This window comes from Spinacia oleracea, chromosome 4 (genome assembly GCF_020520425.1).
Source record: "Spinacia oleracea cultivar Varoflay chromosome 4, BTI_SOV_V1, whole genome shotgun sequence".
NCBI classification, from domain to species: domain Eukaryota; kingdom Viridiplantae; phylum Streptophyta; class Magnoliopsida; order Caryophyllales; family Amaranthaceae; genus Spinacia; species Spinacia oleracea.
Window position 1 is genome coordinate 165,505,704 of NC_079490.1, and position 18,667 is coordinate 165,524,370.

An 18,667-nucleotide genomic window follows, 5' to 3' on the forward strand; every position below is an offset into this window, starting at 1 on the left:
AAATAACGGACGCGTTGGGTCTCTCTATGGAAATCAACAGTTGGCCAGGGATTGTTACTTATCGACATTGGAGCCGACGGCCTAGGGAGCCTCTCCGAAGGGAAAAGAGCAAGCTAAACCTCTGGCAAGCCGTCGTAAAACCCGGGAGACACCAACGGAGCACAATGCAGAAAGACGACCTGAGCCAGTGGGAGCACACTATGCTATAATTCTGGACTTAGCAGACCCGTCTCGAACGGTCCCCATTGGGGTCCACCCTGATGACCCCATGTCAGCAGCATTAGTGCAACTGCTCCGAGAATACAAGGAAATATTTGCCTTCACGGTAGAGGAGATGCCAGGGATAGACCCGGCGGTGGCCGTGCATAAGTTGAATGTGGACAGCGCTGTAAAGCCAGTACGACAAAAGAAGAGGAATCATGGAGAAGCAAGAAATTTGGCCGCCGCTGCTGAGGTTAAGAAACTAATGGATGCAGGCTTCATACGTCCGTGTCAGTACCCAGACTGGGTAGCTAACGTAGTCCTGGTACCCAAGCCCAATGGGACGTGGAGGATGTGTGTTGATTACACCGATCTCAATAAAGCTTGCCCTATGGACAGTTTCCCACTGCCAAAGATAGACCGACTCGTCGACTCAACAGCCGGACATGCCATGATGAGCTTCATGTACGCCTACTCCAGATTTCACCAGATCCCATTATGGCTCGAAGATCAGGAGAAGACATCATTCGTCACGGAACAAGGATTGTACTGCTACAAAGTAATGTCTTTCGGTTTAAAAAATGTCTCCGCCACCTTCCAACGGTTGGTGAACACAGTTTTTGCAAAGCAGCTGGGGAGGAATATAGAAGCCTATATCCACGACATGATTGTAAAAAGAAAGCAGAAGATGGATCACCTCGACGATTTGAGATAAACCTTTAAGACCCTCAGGACATACCAGATGAGACTCAATCCCAAGAAGTGAATATTTGGGGTATCCTCTGGCTAGTTCCTTGGCTTCTTGATTGACGAAAGGGGCATTGAAGCAAATCCGGACAAAGTGCAGGCGGTCATCAATATGACGTCGCCAAGGACGGTCAAAGATGTGCAACGCCTAACTGGGTGTCTTGCCGCCTTGGGACGATTTTTATCTAGAGCTGGAGACAAGTGTCACTACTTTTTCAGTACCATCAAAAAGGGCACCCAGTTTGAGTGGACGTCGCAAGCTGAGGCTGCCTTCCTTCGCCTAAAAGAACACCTGCATACTTTGCCACGACTGGTCAGCCCCCTCTTAGGGGAAGTTTTGTATCCGTACCTTGCCATCTCAGAATACGCACTAAGTGTCGTCTTGCTTACAGAGAGGGATGGGACGCAACTACCTGTCTACTTTGTCAGTCACATGCTGCAGAATGCTGAACTCAAATATCCAACAGTCGAAAAGTTTGGCTTTGCTCTGTTCTTGGCTAGTAAGAAGCTTCGTCCATATTTCCTGGCTCATCGACTGGTAGTATACACGGATCAACCGCTAAAGCGGCCTTTCACCAATCTTGAAGCGTCCGGAAGAATGCTCAACTGGGCAATTGAGCTTAACGCGTTTGATATCTCGTATGAACCGCGGAAGGCAATAAAGGGACAGGCATTTGCTGACTTCATCGCGGAACTGACCAAGCCACCCTATTTGAAGAATGAGAAAACCCAGTGGATAGTTCATGTGGACGGCTCTGCCAATCAGAACGGGTCAGGAGCCAGCATTATCTGCGAATCACCAGAAGGGGATATCTATGAATATGCAATGCGGTTTAACTTTCAGGCTTCAAACAACGAAGTTGAATACGAAGCCCTGATATGTGGAATTCAGATGAGCAAAGCCGCAGGGGCAACAGACGTCCTGGTTTTGTCTAACTCGCAGTTAATCGTCAGTCAGGTCAAAGGAGAATATGAGGCCAAGGACGAGGCCATGATAAAATATCTGGAAAGGGTCCGTCAAGAAGATCAACAGCTGTCTAACTTTGAAGTACAACACACACCCCGGTCTGAAAATAACAAGGCAGACGCTTTATCCAAACTGGCAAGCTCAGCGTCCTGCGACACGCCACGTCATGTATTCTGGGAGGTAAAACAGTCCAAACGCATTGACGCCTCGAGAACAGACATCTTAGACCGAACAACCACCTGGATGGATGATATTGTCAACTTCAAAATGAATGGAGTACTCCCTAATGACCCCAAGCAGGCAGAAAGATTACAAAAGAAATGCACCTGGTTCGAGATATGGAATGGAACTCTATACAAAAAAGCCTTCTCACGGCCTCTTCTTCGCTGCGTAACCCCCGAGAAAGGGCAAGAGGTACTGGAAGATCTTCATCAGGGATTATGCAGCTCTCACATAGGAGGGAGGGCCCTGGCCAAAAAAGCTTTAAGAACCGGATACTATTGGCCCACTCTCAAATAAGAAGCTCTCAATTTGGTCAAGCGGTGTGATAAATGCCAACGATTTGCTCACCTAATTCGACGACCAACACAGAAACTGACGCCAATTACCAGCCCTATACCATTCGCCAAGTGGGGGATGGACTTATTAGGCTCCTATACGACGGCACCAGGAGGACTACGTTATGTAATAGTAGCCGTCGACTACTTCACTAAATGGGTAGAAGCTGAAGCTTTAAAGAACACTAAGGCACAAGATGTGAGAGCATTCATCTGGAAAAACATAATCACAAGATTTGGCGTGCCTCAGTCTATTATCTTCGACAATGGGCCACAATTCAAGACGCCCAAATTGGAAGATTGGTTGGCTGACCATGGTATCACAGCATGTTTTGCATCAGTAGGACGCCCCCAAGCTAACGGACAAGTAGAAGCATTCAACAAAATCATATCTGAAGGGATGAAGAAGAAGCTTGATGAGGCAAAGGGTTTATGGGCCGACGAGTTACCCAATGTTTTATGGTCTATACGGACCACGGAAAAAAATTCCACAGGAGAAACACCATTCTTGTTAGCTTATGGGGCTGAAGCCGTCCTACCCATTGAAATGTGTGAACCAACCCTGCGCGTCATGTTGTTTAATGAAGATGCCAATTGGGAAATGATGAAGGCGGTCTTGGATTTCTTACCAGAAACCAGAGGGAACGCGGCTCTACGACAGCGGCTATACAAACTCCGAATGACGAGGGAGTACAACAAAAGGGTTTCTAGAAGAATACTTAAAGTTGGAGATTTTGTACTTAGGAAAATGAAAGCCGTCGGACGCGCCAATGAACAAGGGAAACTCACCCCTACTTGGGAAGGTCCGTATGAGATTTACGAGGAGATTCGAGACGGAACATACCAGATCCAGGACCTGCAGGGACGTCCGATCTTGCGTACATGGAATGCGGATAACCTCCAGAAGTACTTTTTCTAGATTGACACTTATCATGATTATATGCTTTGTAAAGACGTCTAGAACCTAGACGCACCATGTAGCATGTTTTAAACATTAAATGAAAAATTCCCTGCAAGCCGGCCTTGCTGGGAAATCCTTATGGCAAATATGTTATCAAATTCCTCGGAGAAATGCACACTAATGCTTTCCCAAAAAAAGACTAGTCGTTTAAAGGCCTAAGAAGTGGCCCAGATTAGCACCCTCACTAGGCTGATCACCTAGAACACAGGGGTTACACATTTCTAACACATAGCTATATAAAGTAGCTAAAGACCTCGGCAAAAAGACCAGGGCAGACATCTGACGTCTCAAGTTGGAGGCGTCAGACATAATCATAGCAAAAAAAAAAATGATGACAAAAGCTAAAAGAAATAAGACGTTCAAAAGACGCCATGTCATTCCCAAAAAGTTAGTCATAATTACAAAAATTATGCACAAAGCCACTAAGCAAGGCGTCACGAAAACATGTTCAAAATAAATACAAGACGCGTAGGAGCTCATTCCTCATCCTCGCTGGGTACAAACTCAGGAGGAGTGCGTCCTTCCTTTTGAGCCTTCTCCACCTCAATCTGATAGGTGAGGAACTTCTCGAACCAGCTAAAGGGACATTCACTTGCAAATTCAACATTCCATGCAAGCTCCATACCCCTTCGGGTTGATTTCTCACCTAGCATGGTCGACTGGTCGAGAACGCTCTTTGACGAAGCAACCTCCTTGCTAGCCGCCTCCAGATGGACCTCCAACTCCTTAAACTGAGTCTCAAGACGAGAAAACTTTGCTTCTTTCTCCTTTATTTTCTTGGAAAGGTCCTCCATTTCAGAAAAGTTCTGATCAATTTGCAGGAGACGAGTTGTGTTCTCAGCATTTTGGGAGGCCAGGGCGGTAGTCACATCGTCAATCTGCTCCCGCCTGTCGAAGCGAAGCTTCTCCAGCTCAGCAAAATGTTGGTCGCCACACTGACTGGCCAGAAGACGGTGTCGAGCTTCTTCATGCACTAAAGCAGTGCACCACTTTTTCAGTGAGTCCAGCAGAATGAACATATGCACAAAAATAGCAAGAGTAAGACAAACAGAAACGAGTGTGTAAAAATAAAGGCATAATGAAACTCACGTCCAGTGCCGAGGACTGCATGGCGGCAAGCATATTCTCGACCGCCTCGGGGAGAGTCTCAGCATATTGGGGAGAAATGGAATTGCGCATCAACGTCATTATCTTCCTGCGGTCATGAGAATTGAGCCCGCCTGAAGAAGGGATCTGATCCAATTCAGCATCAATGTCTTTCTGAGGATCGGGAATTTCTATGGGAAAAACAACGACCTTAGAATCCCTGGGGGAAACTAGAGAACTGCTAGACGAGGAACGGCAGGTGGTTACGATGTTGGAGTAAAACTTACCCCCAGAATTCCTAACTATTTCCGCCGTCTTCAGAGGGATGTTTCGGCGGACGACTTCAGGAATCCCCGCAAGAGGATCAGCCGTCTCACCAGCTTTCTGGAAGCTAGGAGAAGCGGATGCAGCCTTGGGGGCGGAAAACCCCTTAGGAGCCTTCGAAGCCACTGACTTGAAGACGGGTTTCCCTGTGCCGCCAGCCCTGCGCTTAGAAGAAGGAGCCGCGTCCGTGGCCGCCTTCCTCGCCTTCTGAAGAAATGAAAACATATAAGTTGCAAACAATAAAGGGAGTTACATAGGAAGGTTTGATCAATACCTTCTCCTCAGCAGGAGGGGGAGCCATTTGCTCTAGGATGGCTTGCTCGGCCGCCTGCTGACGCTGCCAAGACTTATAGGTGCTGGCGTCGAGTACCTTCGCCAACCAGGACGGCATATCCACTTGGCCTTTGGAGGCATCGTCCAGCTTATCCATGGCCTCGTCTGAAAAAATGAATAAAGACATTAGTACAGTTTTGATAAAACAGTGAAGGATTGGAAGTATATATACATTACCTCTCGGCATATACGGACACAAGCCCACAGCCGAGAGGAAAACAGGATCGCCCAGTTGACCCAGATGAGGCAACCACCCCTCGGGTATGTAGGTCGTCTTGTCCTTAATGACGAGTGGCTTGGCCTTGAACAAAAACGAGATCCGTTCCCAGAGATCGACGGAGACTGGAGGGAAAGAGCTGCCTTTTCCAACCAAGTTGGGCTTGACGTTCCAACGTCTCATCCGTTCGCACATCTCCAGATTTGTGGTTTTGATGACCACCCACTTCTTCCTCCAGTGATGCCATTTAGACGCCTTCCCCATCACCATCCGATAAGCTCCCTTGTACGTAAGAATTAGCCAGCCCGCGGCGGCCCTTGATGAAGGAAATAATGCCCTTGGTCCAAGTATGCATTCTATGTTAAGTCTAATAAATGCGGTTCAGTATTAATTAACAAGTTAATAATTCAGTGAGATCAAGTGAGCTGAATGCCTAGCTAGAGGCCGCTTCAGTTCAAGTGGAATAAATGATATTAATCCATAACTTACTCTTGACTGAACCCGTAGGGTCACACAAATAGTACGTAAACGGATCAAGTATTTAATGGCATTAAATACTCCATCTATGGATATTCGGAATCGACGGATCTTGGTTTCAGTGGGAGCTAAGATCGTCACAGGCAAGAAATGAATACTCCGGAAACGATGATATTGCCGGAAACGGAAATATGGATCGTATCGGAAATATAAATATTATCCAAGTCGTAGATGTTGCCGGAAACGGAAACATGGTACGTATCGGAAAATATTATCGGAAATGGAAATATTGCCGGAATCGGAAATATTACCGGAACCGGAAATATTGTCAGAATCGGAAATATTATCGGAATCGGAAAATAATTCCGGAAACGGAAATATTAAATATTTGTTCGAAACGGAAATTAATTCTGGAATCGGAAATATTAAATATTGTTCGTATCGGAAATGAATTCCGGAACCGGGAATTTAATCGGAAGCGTATCGTACGAATAAGCATCGGACGAGGCCTGCCGGACGAGGGCCCAACACGAAGCCAGGCCATCGCCCAGCAAGCCACACGCATCCAACAACACGCCAATGCCTCGACCAGGCCCAGCGCAAGGCAAGTCCCAGCCAAGGCTCAAGGCTGGCGCGCGCGCACAAATGGGCTCCGGGCAGTGGGCCTGTGCGCCGTGCGCACAGCGTGGGCCGCAAGGCTTGCGCATGGGCGTGCAATGCTCGTGCGGTGCGTGTATGCGTGCTATACGAATCCTAAAGCTATCGGAATTCGTGCATAGATTAAATCCTAATCCTAAAAGATTAAATTAATTATTTAGAGTTCTAATAGGATTCTAATTAATTAATTAGTATTCTAACAGGATTCGAAATCCTTTCCAAGGTTCTATAAATATATGCCTAGGGACATAAATTTATACATAAGTTTTCAAGTATTCAAAGCTAGGATTTTTAAGCAGAAAAATCAGCCATAACTCTTGCCCATTTAGCCGAAAATAAGTAGTACCTTAAGGGCGATTCTAGTTGGTCAATCTTAAGGCGGATCCGGACGTGCTGTGGACTATCTACGGAGGGACGACACTTGGAGTCCTAAAGACTTGTTCTTGTTCGGTTCGGGCGCAGCTAGGGAAGGCACGCAACAAAGAGTATGCATCTAAACTATGCTAAATGATTATGTGTAAATAATATGCTTTCCTGGCTTTATGGTTTTTCTGCATGATTTATGAATTGTCATATGTATCATAACCTAACACTTGAAACTTGGGACATGGAGGCGATCCTTAGGAACGCTGGAAGGGAAGGGGTGATACCTGCGAGCTCGCAACGAGCGGTATAGCCAAACACACCCGCCCAGGAGTTGGGGGACATTTGGTTCAGGCCGATGTTGAAGCCGTCCAGCAACTCCACCACAAAGGGGTGAGGGGGGAATCTCATACCCAGCTTCAGAAAAGAGTTGTACACGGCGAATTCCCCTTCCACCAGCCCAAAGCTGGTGCAGTCCATGCCAGCCAGCATACGAAACTTGTACTCTGAACCTAGATTCAGAGACTTCCCATAGACCTTCCCCTTGAGGGTGAGAAAGTTCAGCCACGTCTAAAGTGGTGCATTGGGATGAAGGTGACCTTTCTCCCCACCTGACGTGCTCGCCTGCGCGACATCGGTGCATTCAGGGACGTCCTCCTCTATAGGAGAAGAGGATTCTCCTTCGAATTGCTCTTCGTCCTCTATCCGCGCCATTTAATCCTGCACAGGCCGGAGACTTGGCTCAAGACATAGGCATACTTGAAAAGAGAAGGCGTCAAAGGGACAAGTTGACGCCCTCAGTTTGACGAGACCCTTGCATGATTAAGAAAAGAGAATTGGGAAGGATCAAAATCAACAAACAAATTTTTCCAAAGAAAGCATTTACCTGATAGATCAAAGAGAGTTTGTGAAAGAACTTTTATGAAGAACTGCAAGAACACGACTTTGAAGATCGTGGCGATGCTACAGTGGATTTCGGTGGATGTTAGACGCCGGAAATCGCCTTCTCCTATTGCTCTCAAATGATCACTAGAAATGAGGGGGAAAATCACTCAAATTGGCCACTTATTTATAGAGGGGTAAGAAATGATTACCCTTGCCACGCGTCATCACCTCATTGGACACTCCAAGAGCAGTGAAAACTAACGTCTGTTTTCACTCCTCATGAGGGGAAAATGATGTGGGCTTGAATATCTCCACCACAAAGCCCAAAGAGGATACAACGATCAATACTGGCCAGCTGGGCCCAAACCTAGAAAGAAGGCCCAAACCTTGGTACCCAAACGAAATAAGAGCAGAACCCCATTTTGGAAGACCCATCCTCTCTGAGAAGGCAGGTCCAAATGGTAAAAGGTTCATCATCGCGGGCCGAATGCCACGTGTCCTAAATCCCCAAGGGGCACACCCCCCACATCTAGGGTTGAGGGCACAGTCCCCAAGAAATCCTAACACTATAAATAGCTCAGATCCCAAGGTAAAAGGGCATTCAATTCATCCCCACCAACAAAAACTTATCTTTGCTCTGCCTTCTCTCTAAAAATTACTTATCTCTCTAGCTTATACTTACTTAAGCATCGGAGGGAATATTCCTACGGGAATATTCTTGTTTTGCAGGTTGCCAGAAGTTCGTGCCAGGTCATACTTGATACCTCCGAGGAACGCGTGCCACGTCAGCACCGTAAAAGATCCCACAACAATAACGTCAAGAATGCATCGAATGAGGAGAGAAAAGATTCACAGGTGATTGGTTCCATTCTGAGTCAAGACAAAGAGTTTTTCAGCTCGGACTACTTCTCAATTTTATTTGAAGATGCAGTCAAGAAGGCGACAAGAGGGAAGAAAAAAGAAACTCTTATGCAAAAAGAACAAACAGAGGAACCAATGTCAGAGGAGCCTCTATCAGAGGGAACTCTACCAGATTTACCTCCATTTCTCACACCTCCCACTATGGACTCTGAAAATGATGGGGTTAATGATTTGACTTTGAAGCTTGCACTACCATCCATTTCAGAAATTACCCCTGAACATGACTATGAAGAGGAGATGAGGATCCAAGCACTCTTGATGAACAACTCTTTAACAGAAGGTGACCTTCAAACAATTTCAGGGGAGAAGAACGATCATTCTGAAAAAGAAAAGCACTCTCCACCGAAAAACGAGTATGCGTTCTTTTAAACACAGTCACATTAGACATGTATAGTAAAAATGTGACTGTTTTCTTTCATTTTTAACTATTTCTTTCATTATTGATGCATTATTCTTTCTTCTATTTCGCATGTTCTTTTATATTGTACTTAATGTTCTTTTTCCTATCTTTGCTGTACTTTTTTTATTTTTGTTGTTCTTTTGATTTTTAATTGTGGACATGATTCTTCTGTTGTGTACTTACCTTAATATGGATTTAAGTTGTGTTCTTTTGTGTTGAATTTAATGTGCTTTTTTTTAACTATCATTGTTCTTTTGATCACTCTTTCATGTGTTTCTTTAATGTTCTTTTATATTGTACTTAATGTTCTTTTTCCTATTTCGCATGTTCTTTTATATTGTTCTTTTATGTTACTTTCATTGTGTTCTTTTCTATATTAATGCATTAATGTAAATCGTATTTTATTTTAAATGATCGTTTGTTCTTTTGTTATAAATGATTTTGATCTTTTAGAATCTTCAAAATATATTTTCTCTCTGCATATAGTACCTGAGAGTTTGAAGAACAATGATGGTGCATTGAACAAAAGCAGTGAAAAAGGGACACCAATCCCTAATCGTGAAGAAGAAGATTTTAAGACCCCAAAAGTTCCTGAAGCAGATTCCCAGGATAATGTGATAACTCCATCAGTGTATCTGAGGTAAGAACACTCTTATGTTCTATTATATATGATTTGGTGTTCCTTTTATTCTTTGAATTTTTCTTTTTAATTTTGATTCTGTTCTTTCATATATTAAGAGTGTTCTTTTATTGACTATCAATGTGTTCTTTTCCTAAGAGATGAAGAGGATGTTCCAACAAAAACAAAAAAAGATGAAGAGGATGTTCCAACTACAAGTCAAATCCCTGCCACAATGAAAAGAATCAAGAATGTCCCTATAGTGTTACGGTCACCGTTTTTAACTCAGTATTCACATTTACTTGAGGCTAGTGACAAACTAAGCCAAGAGGACAAGGATTTGAAATGCATTCTTGATTATGCAATTGGAGAGGGTGATCCTAGGTAAGTATTTTAACACAATTGCAATTAATTCAATCTACTTGTTCTTTTTAAATTTTTAGTGTTCTTATATTGATATCATTTTTATTATTTAAAACAGTGAGTTGGTGTACTATGACAAATGGAACTTAATTACAAGAGCTAATATGCAAACCCTAGGTAAAATTAATTTCAGTTGTTCTTTTTCAACACATAGGTGTTCCTTTTGTACTAAAGTTTGTTCTTTTCTTTTTTTTACAATAGGTGGGGATGTTTGGGTGGAAAATAATATCATTGACACATTTGCAAAACTGTTGAATGATGATCGAGACCAGTGCGTAAAGTCGAACATGAAATTCTACTTTTCGACAATCCCTTACGTAAGATTTAAAACATCCAAAACCTTATTATTTTATTTGTTTATTATTTTATACTAGTATATACTTAAAATTATTTTCTATATGAAGAATATGCTGTTACAAAACGACGCATATGGTGGGACACAAGATAGCCAAGGAACTGAGCAGAAGAGGTTTCAGAATTTTGTGGATTCCATTAAGCATGAAATGTCAGTTGCAAATGTTTCATCTCTAAAGGGATACCATCTGGTAAAAATGTTCTTTTTCTTTGCTAAATGTTCTTTTTTTTTGGAAATTTTGTGCAACACTACCTTTAAGTTTGGACGTTTTGTGAATTACTACCTTATAATTTTTTTTTTTAATTTTTCTACCTTATAAGTTTGTTTAGGTTGAGTAACACTACCTTGTAACAGTTTCTGTCAAATTCCTCCGTTTGTGGGCCCCACCTCCAACGGCTATATTCAACTGCTTAACTCCCTTTCCCCCTTATTTAAACTTCCTGTAAAGTTTTATCAACCACATTCAACCAATTTTTCGAAAAAAAATCAAGAAATCTGGGTAATTTTTTTCTCAAAGAAAGATTCGCAATTTGGTTGAGGAATCGAGTAACCTAAAGGTGAGTGCATTAAATTCGTTCTTGTTTTTCAATTTCTGGGTTTATTTTTTCAATTTAGGGTTTTTGTTCTTGTTCAATTTTATTAAATTCGAATCCTTTTGATAAATTTAGCGTTTGAAACCTTTGAATTGTCATGTGAAAACAACTACATTGCAAAATTGGGTTCTTGAATTGACTAAAAATGTGGGTATTCGTGGTTTAAAATATCAATTTTGATCGTTATTTGCAATTTGGGGGTTTTTGATTGAGAAATCAAATACTAATAATTAGTTGTTTTAACTGTTGCAGGATGTCGAGTGGGTCTCCTTGTGCTTCAAAAAAATGTTATTGTGGCATTCCATCCAAGATGTTGACATCGTGGACAACTGATAACCCGGGGAGAAAATTCCTGACTTGTAAGTTCTCTGATGTACACACTGGTAGGAAAGGATGTGGTTGGTTTTATTGGGTTGATCCTGATGTTGTGGAGTGGCAAAGAGTCGTGACGAATGAACTGGTGGTGGAGAAGAGATTGCTGAAAACAGAGTTGAGGGTCATGATGACAGAATTGCAGAAGTTGGAGGATGACAAAGCCCTTCTTGTTGCTGCCAATGAGAGGCTTGAAAGGATATGCAATGGTGGAGTGGCTGGAATGAAGGGGACAAAGGATAAGGGCCAAGAAATTGCCCATTCTGTATTTTGGTTTGTTGTAGGATTAGTTGTTTGTTGTGTGTTGAAGTTTGTAATGAAGTTCCTCTAGTGTAAACGCGACAATGGAACGGGAAATTGGATTTCATGTAATGTAATGTAATGTTGTTGACATTAGTTGACTCTAATCATTTAATAATGGTAATTCTAGCTTATGACAATATCTTTTTGCATTAACTTGTGTTCGATTATTAGCTCCGTTTAATTGTGTACCGATTAAAACTTGGTTAGTATACGTGCTCGTTTCACCTATCATTCACCACAGAGGATAAATCTATAAATTAGGTAAAGTCCTTGAAGTCAACGGGAGTCAACTTTGGTCCATTGACTTGGTTTAAATGGATGACAAATTTTTCTCAAATGAACCACACCTGAACATCATATATTCATAACAACAATTCAACAAGTGAACAACAAGAACAACAACTTGTTAAACCTGCACTTAACTGAAACGAGCCACGCGTGAGCCGAGCTCGAACGTCAAATATAATTAAGGGGCAAATGAATCTTTACACAGTGTTCCAATGTAAACCTTGCACCTAATTAGAATTGTCATTGCCAAAATGTAACCTTGTTGCTAATTAGAAACCTTAACTACTTGTTCAAAGGAATTACAACCAACAATACTTAAATATGCCACACTGGTTTCTTTGTTGTCTGCAATTTGGGTCTGAGTTTTGGAGGGAGTGATGTTTGAGGCTGATGAGTTGATGTTTGGCTGGATGGACCTGGATGCTGACTTGCTGTCTGACCTGGTTGCTGACTTGAGGTCTGACTGAGTGGAGGAGGTTGATAACTCCCTGTCTGACTGGATTGAGGTGGAGCATTAAATGTCTGTTGCATGGTAGCTGCACTTGAGTTTTGTTGCTGTGGTTGAGTGACTGATTTAGCATTATACCTCTGCATACACAACAGAAACACATATTGTTAATGACAATAGAAACACAGAAACAGATTCAGCTCTAAACAACAGAAACAATGTAAATACATGACAAAAACTCACCCTTAAAACTCTTGCAGCCCTCTTGTTTCTGTCAGCAACAACCCATGGGTTCTTGGAGGGATCCCTCCCTGGTTCCTTGGGTTGAATAACACCAGGTGGATTATTGCACTTTCTCTTGTTGTGGCCTGGTTGTTTACAGTTTGAGCAGTTATTCGGCTTTTTCCCTCGCTTCACAAACCTCTCATCAGCATCCTCACCTGCTTCTTTCTTTCTCTTATGTGACTTAGGCCTTCCTGGCATTTTCCTTAACAGTGGAGGCAAAGGTCGAGGCAAATCTGTTTTCTTCCACTGCTTCATCCCGGGCATTGGCTTGATATGAGGCGAGTAAGTTGCAAAGTATTTGGCCTTTGAGTAACACTCATGAACAAAATCTTCAGGCCTCCACCTCTTCTTCACAATACATGCATAAGCATGTGGACATGGTATTCCCGTTAACTCCCACCTAAAGCATGTGCATGTCAACTCCTTCAAATCTACCACATGCCTATCAAAAGCAGTTTCCACCTCCCACTCATCTAATCTAGAAGGACAGACTATACAATTCAAAGATGCTTCATAAACCCAAGCTAAAACCTTCTCAACAAATGGCATAAACCTCCCCTCATACTTTTGAATACCCTCCCACTTCTCAGCATTCCTTCTCATTACGTACCTCCTAATCCAATCTAGGCAGGTTATTATTGGTTTATCCCTAGCTTCCCTTATCACAGCATTAAATGTCTCACAAAGGTTGTTGAGCAACATGTTAGACCTAGAATTCGATCCAAATGCATGTCTACACCAATGAACAGGAGGTATGTCACTCAAGTAGTTATATGCATCCTCGTTTAGCTCTTTGATTTCAGCCATGTAAGAATCATGCCAATGCTATACATTTAACAAACAAAAACAAGGATGACATCAACAAACAATAACAAATGCTATACATTTATACATTTAGTGCGATTAAGTCCCGACTCGGGTACGTGTCCAAGTCACGATTCGGGAACGTGTCCAAGAAGCATGCTTTACTTTTCTACCCTAAACACACATGCTTTTAAAATAAAATCACAAGTGCAACCAAATTTAAGAATACGAGTCGATTTCTAAAATAAAATCACAAGTGCCGCCAAATCTAAGAATACGAGTAGATTTCTAACATGAAAGCCTAAATGCAACTAAATCTAAGAATACGAGTCGATTTCTAACATGAAAGCCTAAATGCAACTAAATCTAAGAATACGAGTCGATTTCTAACATGAAAGCCTAAATGCAACCAAGTTGAAGAATAGCAAACCTTAGTTGTTGATCTTGCTGCTGCCCAAAACAGGTCCTTATAGGCTGTGCCACTGAATTTATTCTTGAAGTTAGCCCATATGTGTCTAGCACAAAATCTGACCTCGGCTTTTGAACTCACAACAGATATAGCATCCAATAGTCCCTGAATTGAAACAATAAACAGAAACACAAGGTTAGTAAACCATCCAGAAACTGTACCTCATTGAACAAAAGAATAAAACTATATTACCTTTTGCCTATCAGACATAAGAGTCAATCCTTCTCCGTCATGGTGTCCTATGTCCTTCATCAGCAAATCAAGAAACCATGTCCAACTGTCAGCATTCTCAACTTCCACCACTGCCCAAGCTACGGGAAAAATATTGTTATTTCCATCTTTGCTCACAGCCACTAAGATCATTCCTGGATGAGCCCCTTTAAGGTGACAACCATCTACTCCAATCAGGGGCCTACATCCATTCTTAAAACCCACTTTGAGAGCCTCAAAACAGACGTACAATCTTTGAAAGAACGGAGTGGGGTTGTCTCTAATCTGGCATTGTACATAGGCTGAAGAACCAGGATTGTATTGAAGAATTGCATACCCATAGTCATACACAGCAGCATACTCATCTGCAGCATCCCCATACAGAATCAATTTGGCTCTAGCCCTAGCAAACCATGACTTGTAGTATCCAATATGTAGCCCCGTTTCCTTGTAAACCCTTTCCCTAAACTTAACAAGCCTCCAATATGGTTCTGACCTCCACTCCTCCAAATACTTCTCAGCTAACCACTCCGATGTGATTTTAGAACTTGAATGAACCACACCACAAGTATGCTTTAACCTTAAAGACTTGATCTGAAACGTTTCTTCCATCCTTAGTTTCTTCACATGAATCTTAAACCTACACTTATGTGGATCATCACACACACACTTTACAAGCTTTGCATGCTTTTTATCCCATGGAAAACTACATCTATACCTACAATACACACTCACCCTCTTCCTTCCATTATGAAGAAGGTAGTAATCGTAGTGGTTCTCGATCGAATGATACCTTATCGCTTTCCTAACAGCATGAACACTCGGGAACTTTAAACCCAAACTGAGCACAATCTTTTTCTTGAAGTCTGACTCTGGATTAAAGGTAGGGTATGGATCTACTTCATCATCTGAACCACAAAGACTTCTAAGCTCCTCTGAATCATAATCCACCTCATGTTCTAGATCCACTTGTTCTTCCACCTCAGGTGCTGCAACCTTATCTACCCTCTTATTTCCCCTCAACACAGTAGACAATGGCTCACAGAACAACTCATCCTCCTCTAGTTGTTTTCTGTCCTCTTCCCCTGGTTCAAACTCCACATCTAAATCTGAAAAGTCTGAATCACTTTCAGACCAATCACCAAACTCATCATTTTCAAATAAACAGTCCCCAGGATCCTTTTTCTTTCCTTTCCCCTTTTTCTTCCCTACTTTTCCTGCTTTTCCTTTGACCTTTTTCCCCTTCTGTGCTACACTCTTTCTCCTAGGGGTAGAGGTCTTCAAATCTGGACTAAGAAGAGGTGGGTTTGCAGGCAGAGGTGTTTTTAAAGGTTTTGTGGGAGTGGTGGTGGTATGAGGAGGGATTTCTGTTGGTTCTGTACTTGGAGTGTGAGGATCAACTGAAGATATATTTGAGGGAATAGGTTTAGGAACACTTGCTTTGACAGTGGCTGAAGCAATTGGCTTTTTTAATTGGGTTTTGTTGGGTTCTTTTACAGTGGATGGATTCTCACTTGGCCCTGTACCCTTTCCCATGTAAATCACATCAGGATCAAAACCAAGCCTTGGGCTTCTCCTAACTAGGGAAAACTTTGACTGAAGTGGTTCCATTTTCACTTGTTTTAGGGTCACTGTTGATGGGCCAGCAGGTTTGGTTGTAATGGGCTGGGTCAGTGTTCTTTGTGGCCCAGAAGGATTGCTTTGTGTAGCTTGTTTCAGTGGTCTTGGTGGTTTAAAGTTGGCAGTTTGGTAGGTAACAGATGGGCCAATAAAAGCTGGTTTGGATTCCTCAATAATGTACAAAATCACCCTGTTAGACCCATCTTTTGTCTCCAATAACCTCCCTATATCATCATGAGTGTGTATAATCTTCCTACCCTTAGTCAAATTCATCCCATGTAGCCTAAACCATACACTGAAATTCTCAATAATCCTCCCTATAGTTCCACTCATCCCTTTCATTACAAGCTCCCTCAAACTAAAAACAGTTAACTCATGCAACCACACTGTCAATCTAGTATACAACTTCCCACCAACATAATCAGTTTCCCCCTTATTGAAAACAAACTTTCCCCCCATCCATATTGCAAGATCAATGTAACCCAACTGCTCATTCCTACAATTTTAATTACCAAAAAAAATTAACTGCAAATCAACAGTGATTACAAAAAATTTAAAAAATCCCAAATCGAGTACATGTCCAAGTCCCGACTCGGGTACGTGTCCAAGTGTTCGACTTGGTTACACAACACGAACAAAAAGTAACCACATGTAATCACTGTAAACTAATAAACTAATCAGTTATACTAATCTAATTTTTCCAATAATAAACAATTATTTCACAACACTAATCCAGAAACCCAATCCAGAAACCCTAGACATTAAAAAATTATGGGTTTTTCAATTAAACAATCAATTAATCATTATTCACATTAAACAATCATTTAAACAATCATATTAAGGTTTCCAACAACATTAAACAATGAATTCGTGGATTTCAATGACAATAAAAAATTAGGGTTCTTGATTCAAAATTTCACAGTGCAATTAAAAAATTAGGGATTCCTAATTAAACAACTAATTAACCAATAATATCACATTAAACTACTAAAATCGCATTGTTTTAACTGTTTAATACCTGATTTGGGATCCACCTTGTCGGTTCGTTGGCATTATCCCCTTTCCCTTATCCTTTGGACCACTTCCTGTCGTTTTCATCTTTCCAAGATCTCCTTTTGGACCACTGCGCGTAATAAAGAGAAGAATCTCTTGACTTGAAGAAGATTCAGAAGTGTAGCATCATCAATTATGGCTTTAGGGTTTGTGGTTGAGATTGAAGGAGAGAAGAATAAATGTGAAGCAGAGGAAAAGAAAAATGACAGGGGAAAGAGAAAGGAGAAGATAGAAGTTGGTGGGAAAGTAAATGGGGGGACATAGGGGTAATTTTGATTCTGAAAATGGAGGGAAACGTTGGAGGTGGGGGCCACAAACGGAGGAATTTGACAGAAACTGTTACAAGGTAGTGTTACTCAACCTAAACAAACTTATAAGGTAGAAAAATTTTAAAAAAAAAATTATAATTAAGGTAGTAATTCACAAAACGTCCAAACTTAAAGGTAGTTGATGTTCTTTTTTCTTTGCCTAATGTTCTTTTCTGTTTTTGTAGTTGTTCTTTCCTGTCTGTTCTGGTGCACATTTCTTCCTCATTGTGATAAACAATAAATCAAAGAAAGTTGAAATTCTTGACAATCTCGATCTACCGGAGGGGATACCTTTTGAGAAAAAATATGAACAGAATCCCCAAAAGACTGTAAGTCTATTGAGTCAATTTCATCTCAAAATAATATTTAAGTATTTCTGTTCTTTTTTTTATTTTCGTGTCGTTTTATATTTTGATCTTTGTTCTTTATAATCCATGCAGTTTGAAGCATGGTTGAAGTTTTGTGAGCTGGAAGGTCATCCATTAAAAAACACACAAATCAAGCAATATGAAATCACATTACCTCCGATGCCATGGAAAAATCGAAAAAACAAAGTCGACTGTGGGGTGTATGCAATGCGGCATATGGAGACATATAAAGGCAACCCAAATTGGGATTGTGGATTTACAAACTATGAAGATGATGTAAGTAGTTCCTAAATCTTATTATTTTTTCGAAACTTGTAAATATGTTATTTAAGTAACACATTATTATTTTATTTTCAGAAAAACTATATTCGGCAGCTAAGGATACATTATGCAACACAAATCTTATCAAGCGCTCAGAACGAGAAGAATGAGTTGAGATATCTGGCATTAAAACAAGCAAATCAAGTAGAATAGATATTACTTTTTAAAAAAACTTAGTGAACACAAGCCTAACTATGACTTTTCGGAGATTTTAGTTTTTCGAATGCAAAATTTCGTAAATTTAAGATGTTAAATTAAATATTTGCGATTCTTGTTGATAAATCTTGAATTTTTGATTGACCTACTGTATATGTTTAACAAGTTTGAATGCCTAACCTTGTTAATTATGCAATCTAATTTGTAATTATGATTAATTTGTTGAAAATTGGAATAATTTAGAATTAATTTGATTTTCATAATTAGTTATAATTTAATTAGATACCTATGATTAAAAACCACCATAAAAATTATAAATTTATGTTAAATTTTCAATTTTTATGACCTAGACTTGAATCCATGTTAATCGGAAATCAATTGAATAAAAAAATTTCGATTTTTCGCCCTAAAATTATGAAATTAATATTATTTATTAATTTGTCATTAATTTTGAATATAAATTTTAAATTTTTATGCGATTCGCTCATATAACTTGCACGCACAAAGCAATGGACGCTACGTGTTACCCTTAAGGGGTGTTGTATAGTGCGGGCATGTGACGACGAGCAAGGGAGC

At 41.0% G+C, this 18,667-nt stretch overlaps 2 protein-coding genes across 2 annotated transcripts; one reads left to right on the forward strand and one right to left on the reverse strand.

Annotated features, from left to right (window-relative positions):
• Nucleotides 1-9,255: 9,255 nt before the first annotated feature.
• Nucleotides 9,256-11,898, forward strand: LOC130459414 (uncharacterized). The gene is made up of 6 exons (XM_056826784.1): nt 9,256-9,736; nt 9,875-10,099; nt 10,197-10,255; nt 10,340-10,455; nt 10,543-11,050; nt 11,339-11,898. The coding sequence occupies exons 1-5, from the start codon at nt 9,507-9,509 to the stop codon at nt 10,810-10,812; spliced, it is 900 nt and encodes a 299-aa protein (XP_056682762.1). The 5' UTR covers nt 9,256-9,506; the 3' UTR covers nt 10,813-11,050; nt 11,339-11,898.
• A 466-nt stretch (nt 11,899-12,364) lies between these two features.
• LOC130472129 (uncharacterized) lies at nt 12,365-17,139 on the reverse strand. Its single transcript, XM_056842577.1, has 5 exons — nt 16,904-17,139; nt 14,248-16,381; nt 14,017-14,160; nt 12,741-13,607; nt 12,365-12,637 (listed from the first exon to the last, which is right to left on the reverse strand). The coding sequence occupies exons 1-5, from the start codon at nt 16,981-16,983 to the stop codon at nt 12,365-12,367; spliced, it is 3,498 nt and encodes a 1,165-aa protein (XP_056698555.1). The 5' UTR covers nt 16,984-17,139.
• Nucleotides 17,140-18,667: the final 1,528 nt, after the last annotated feature.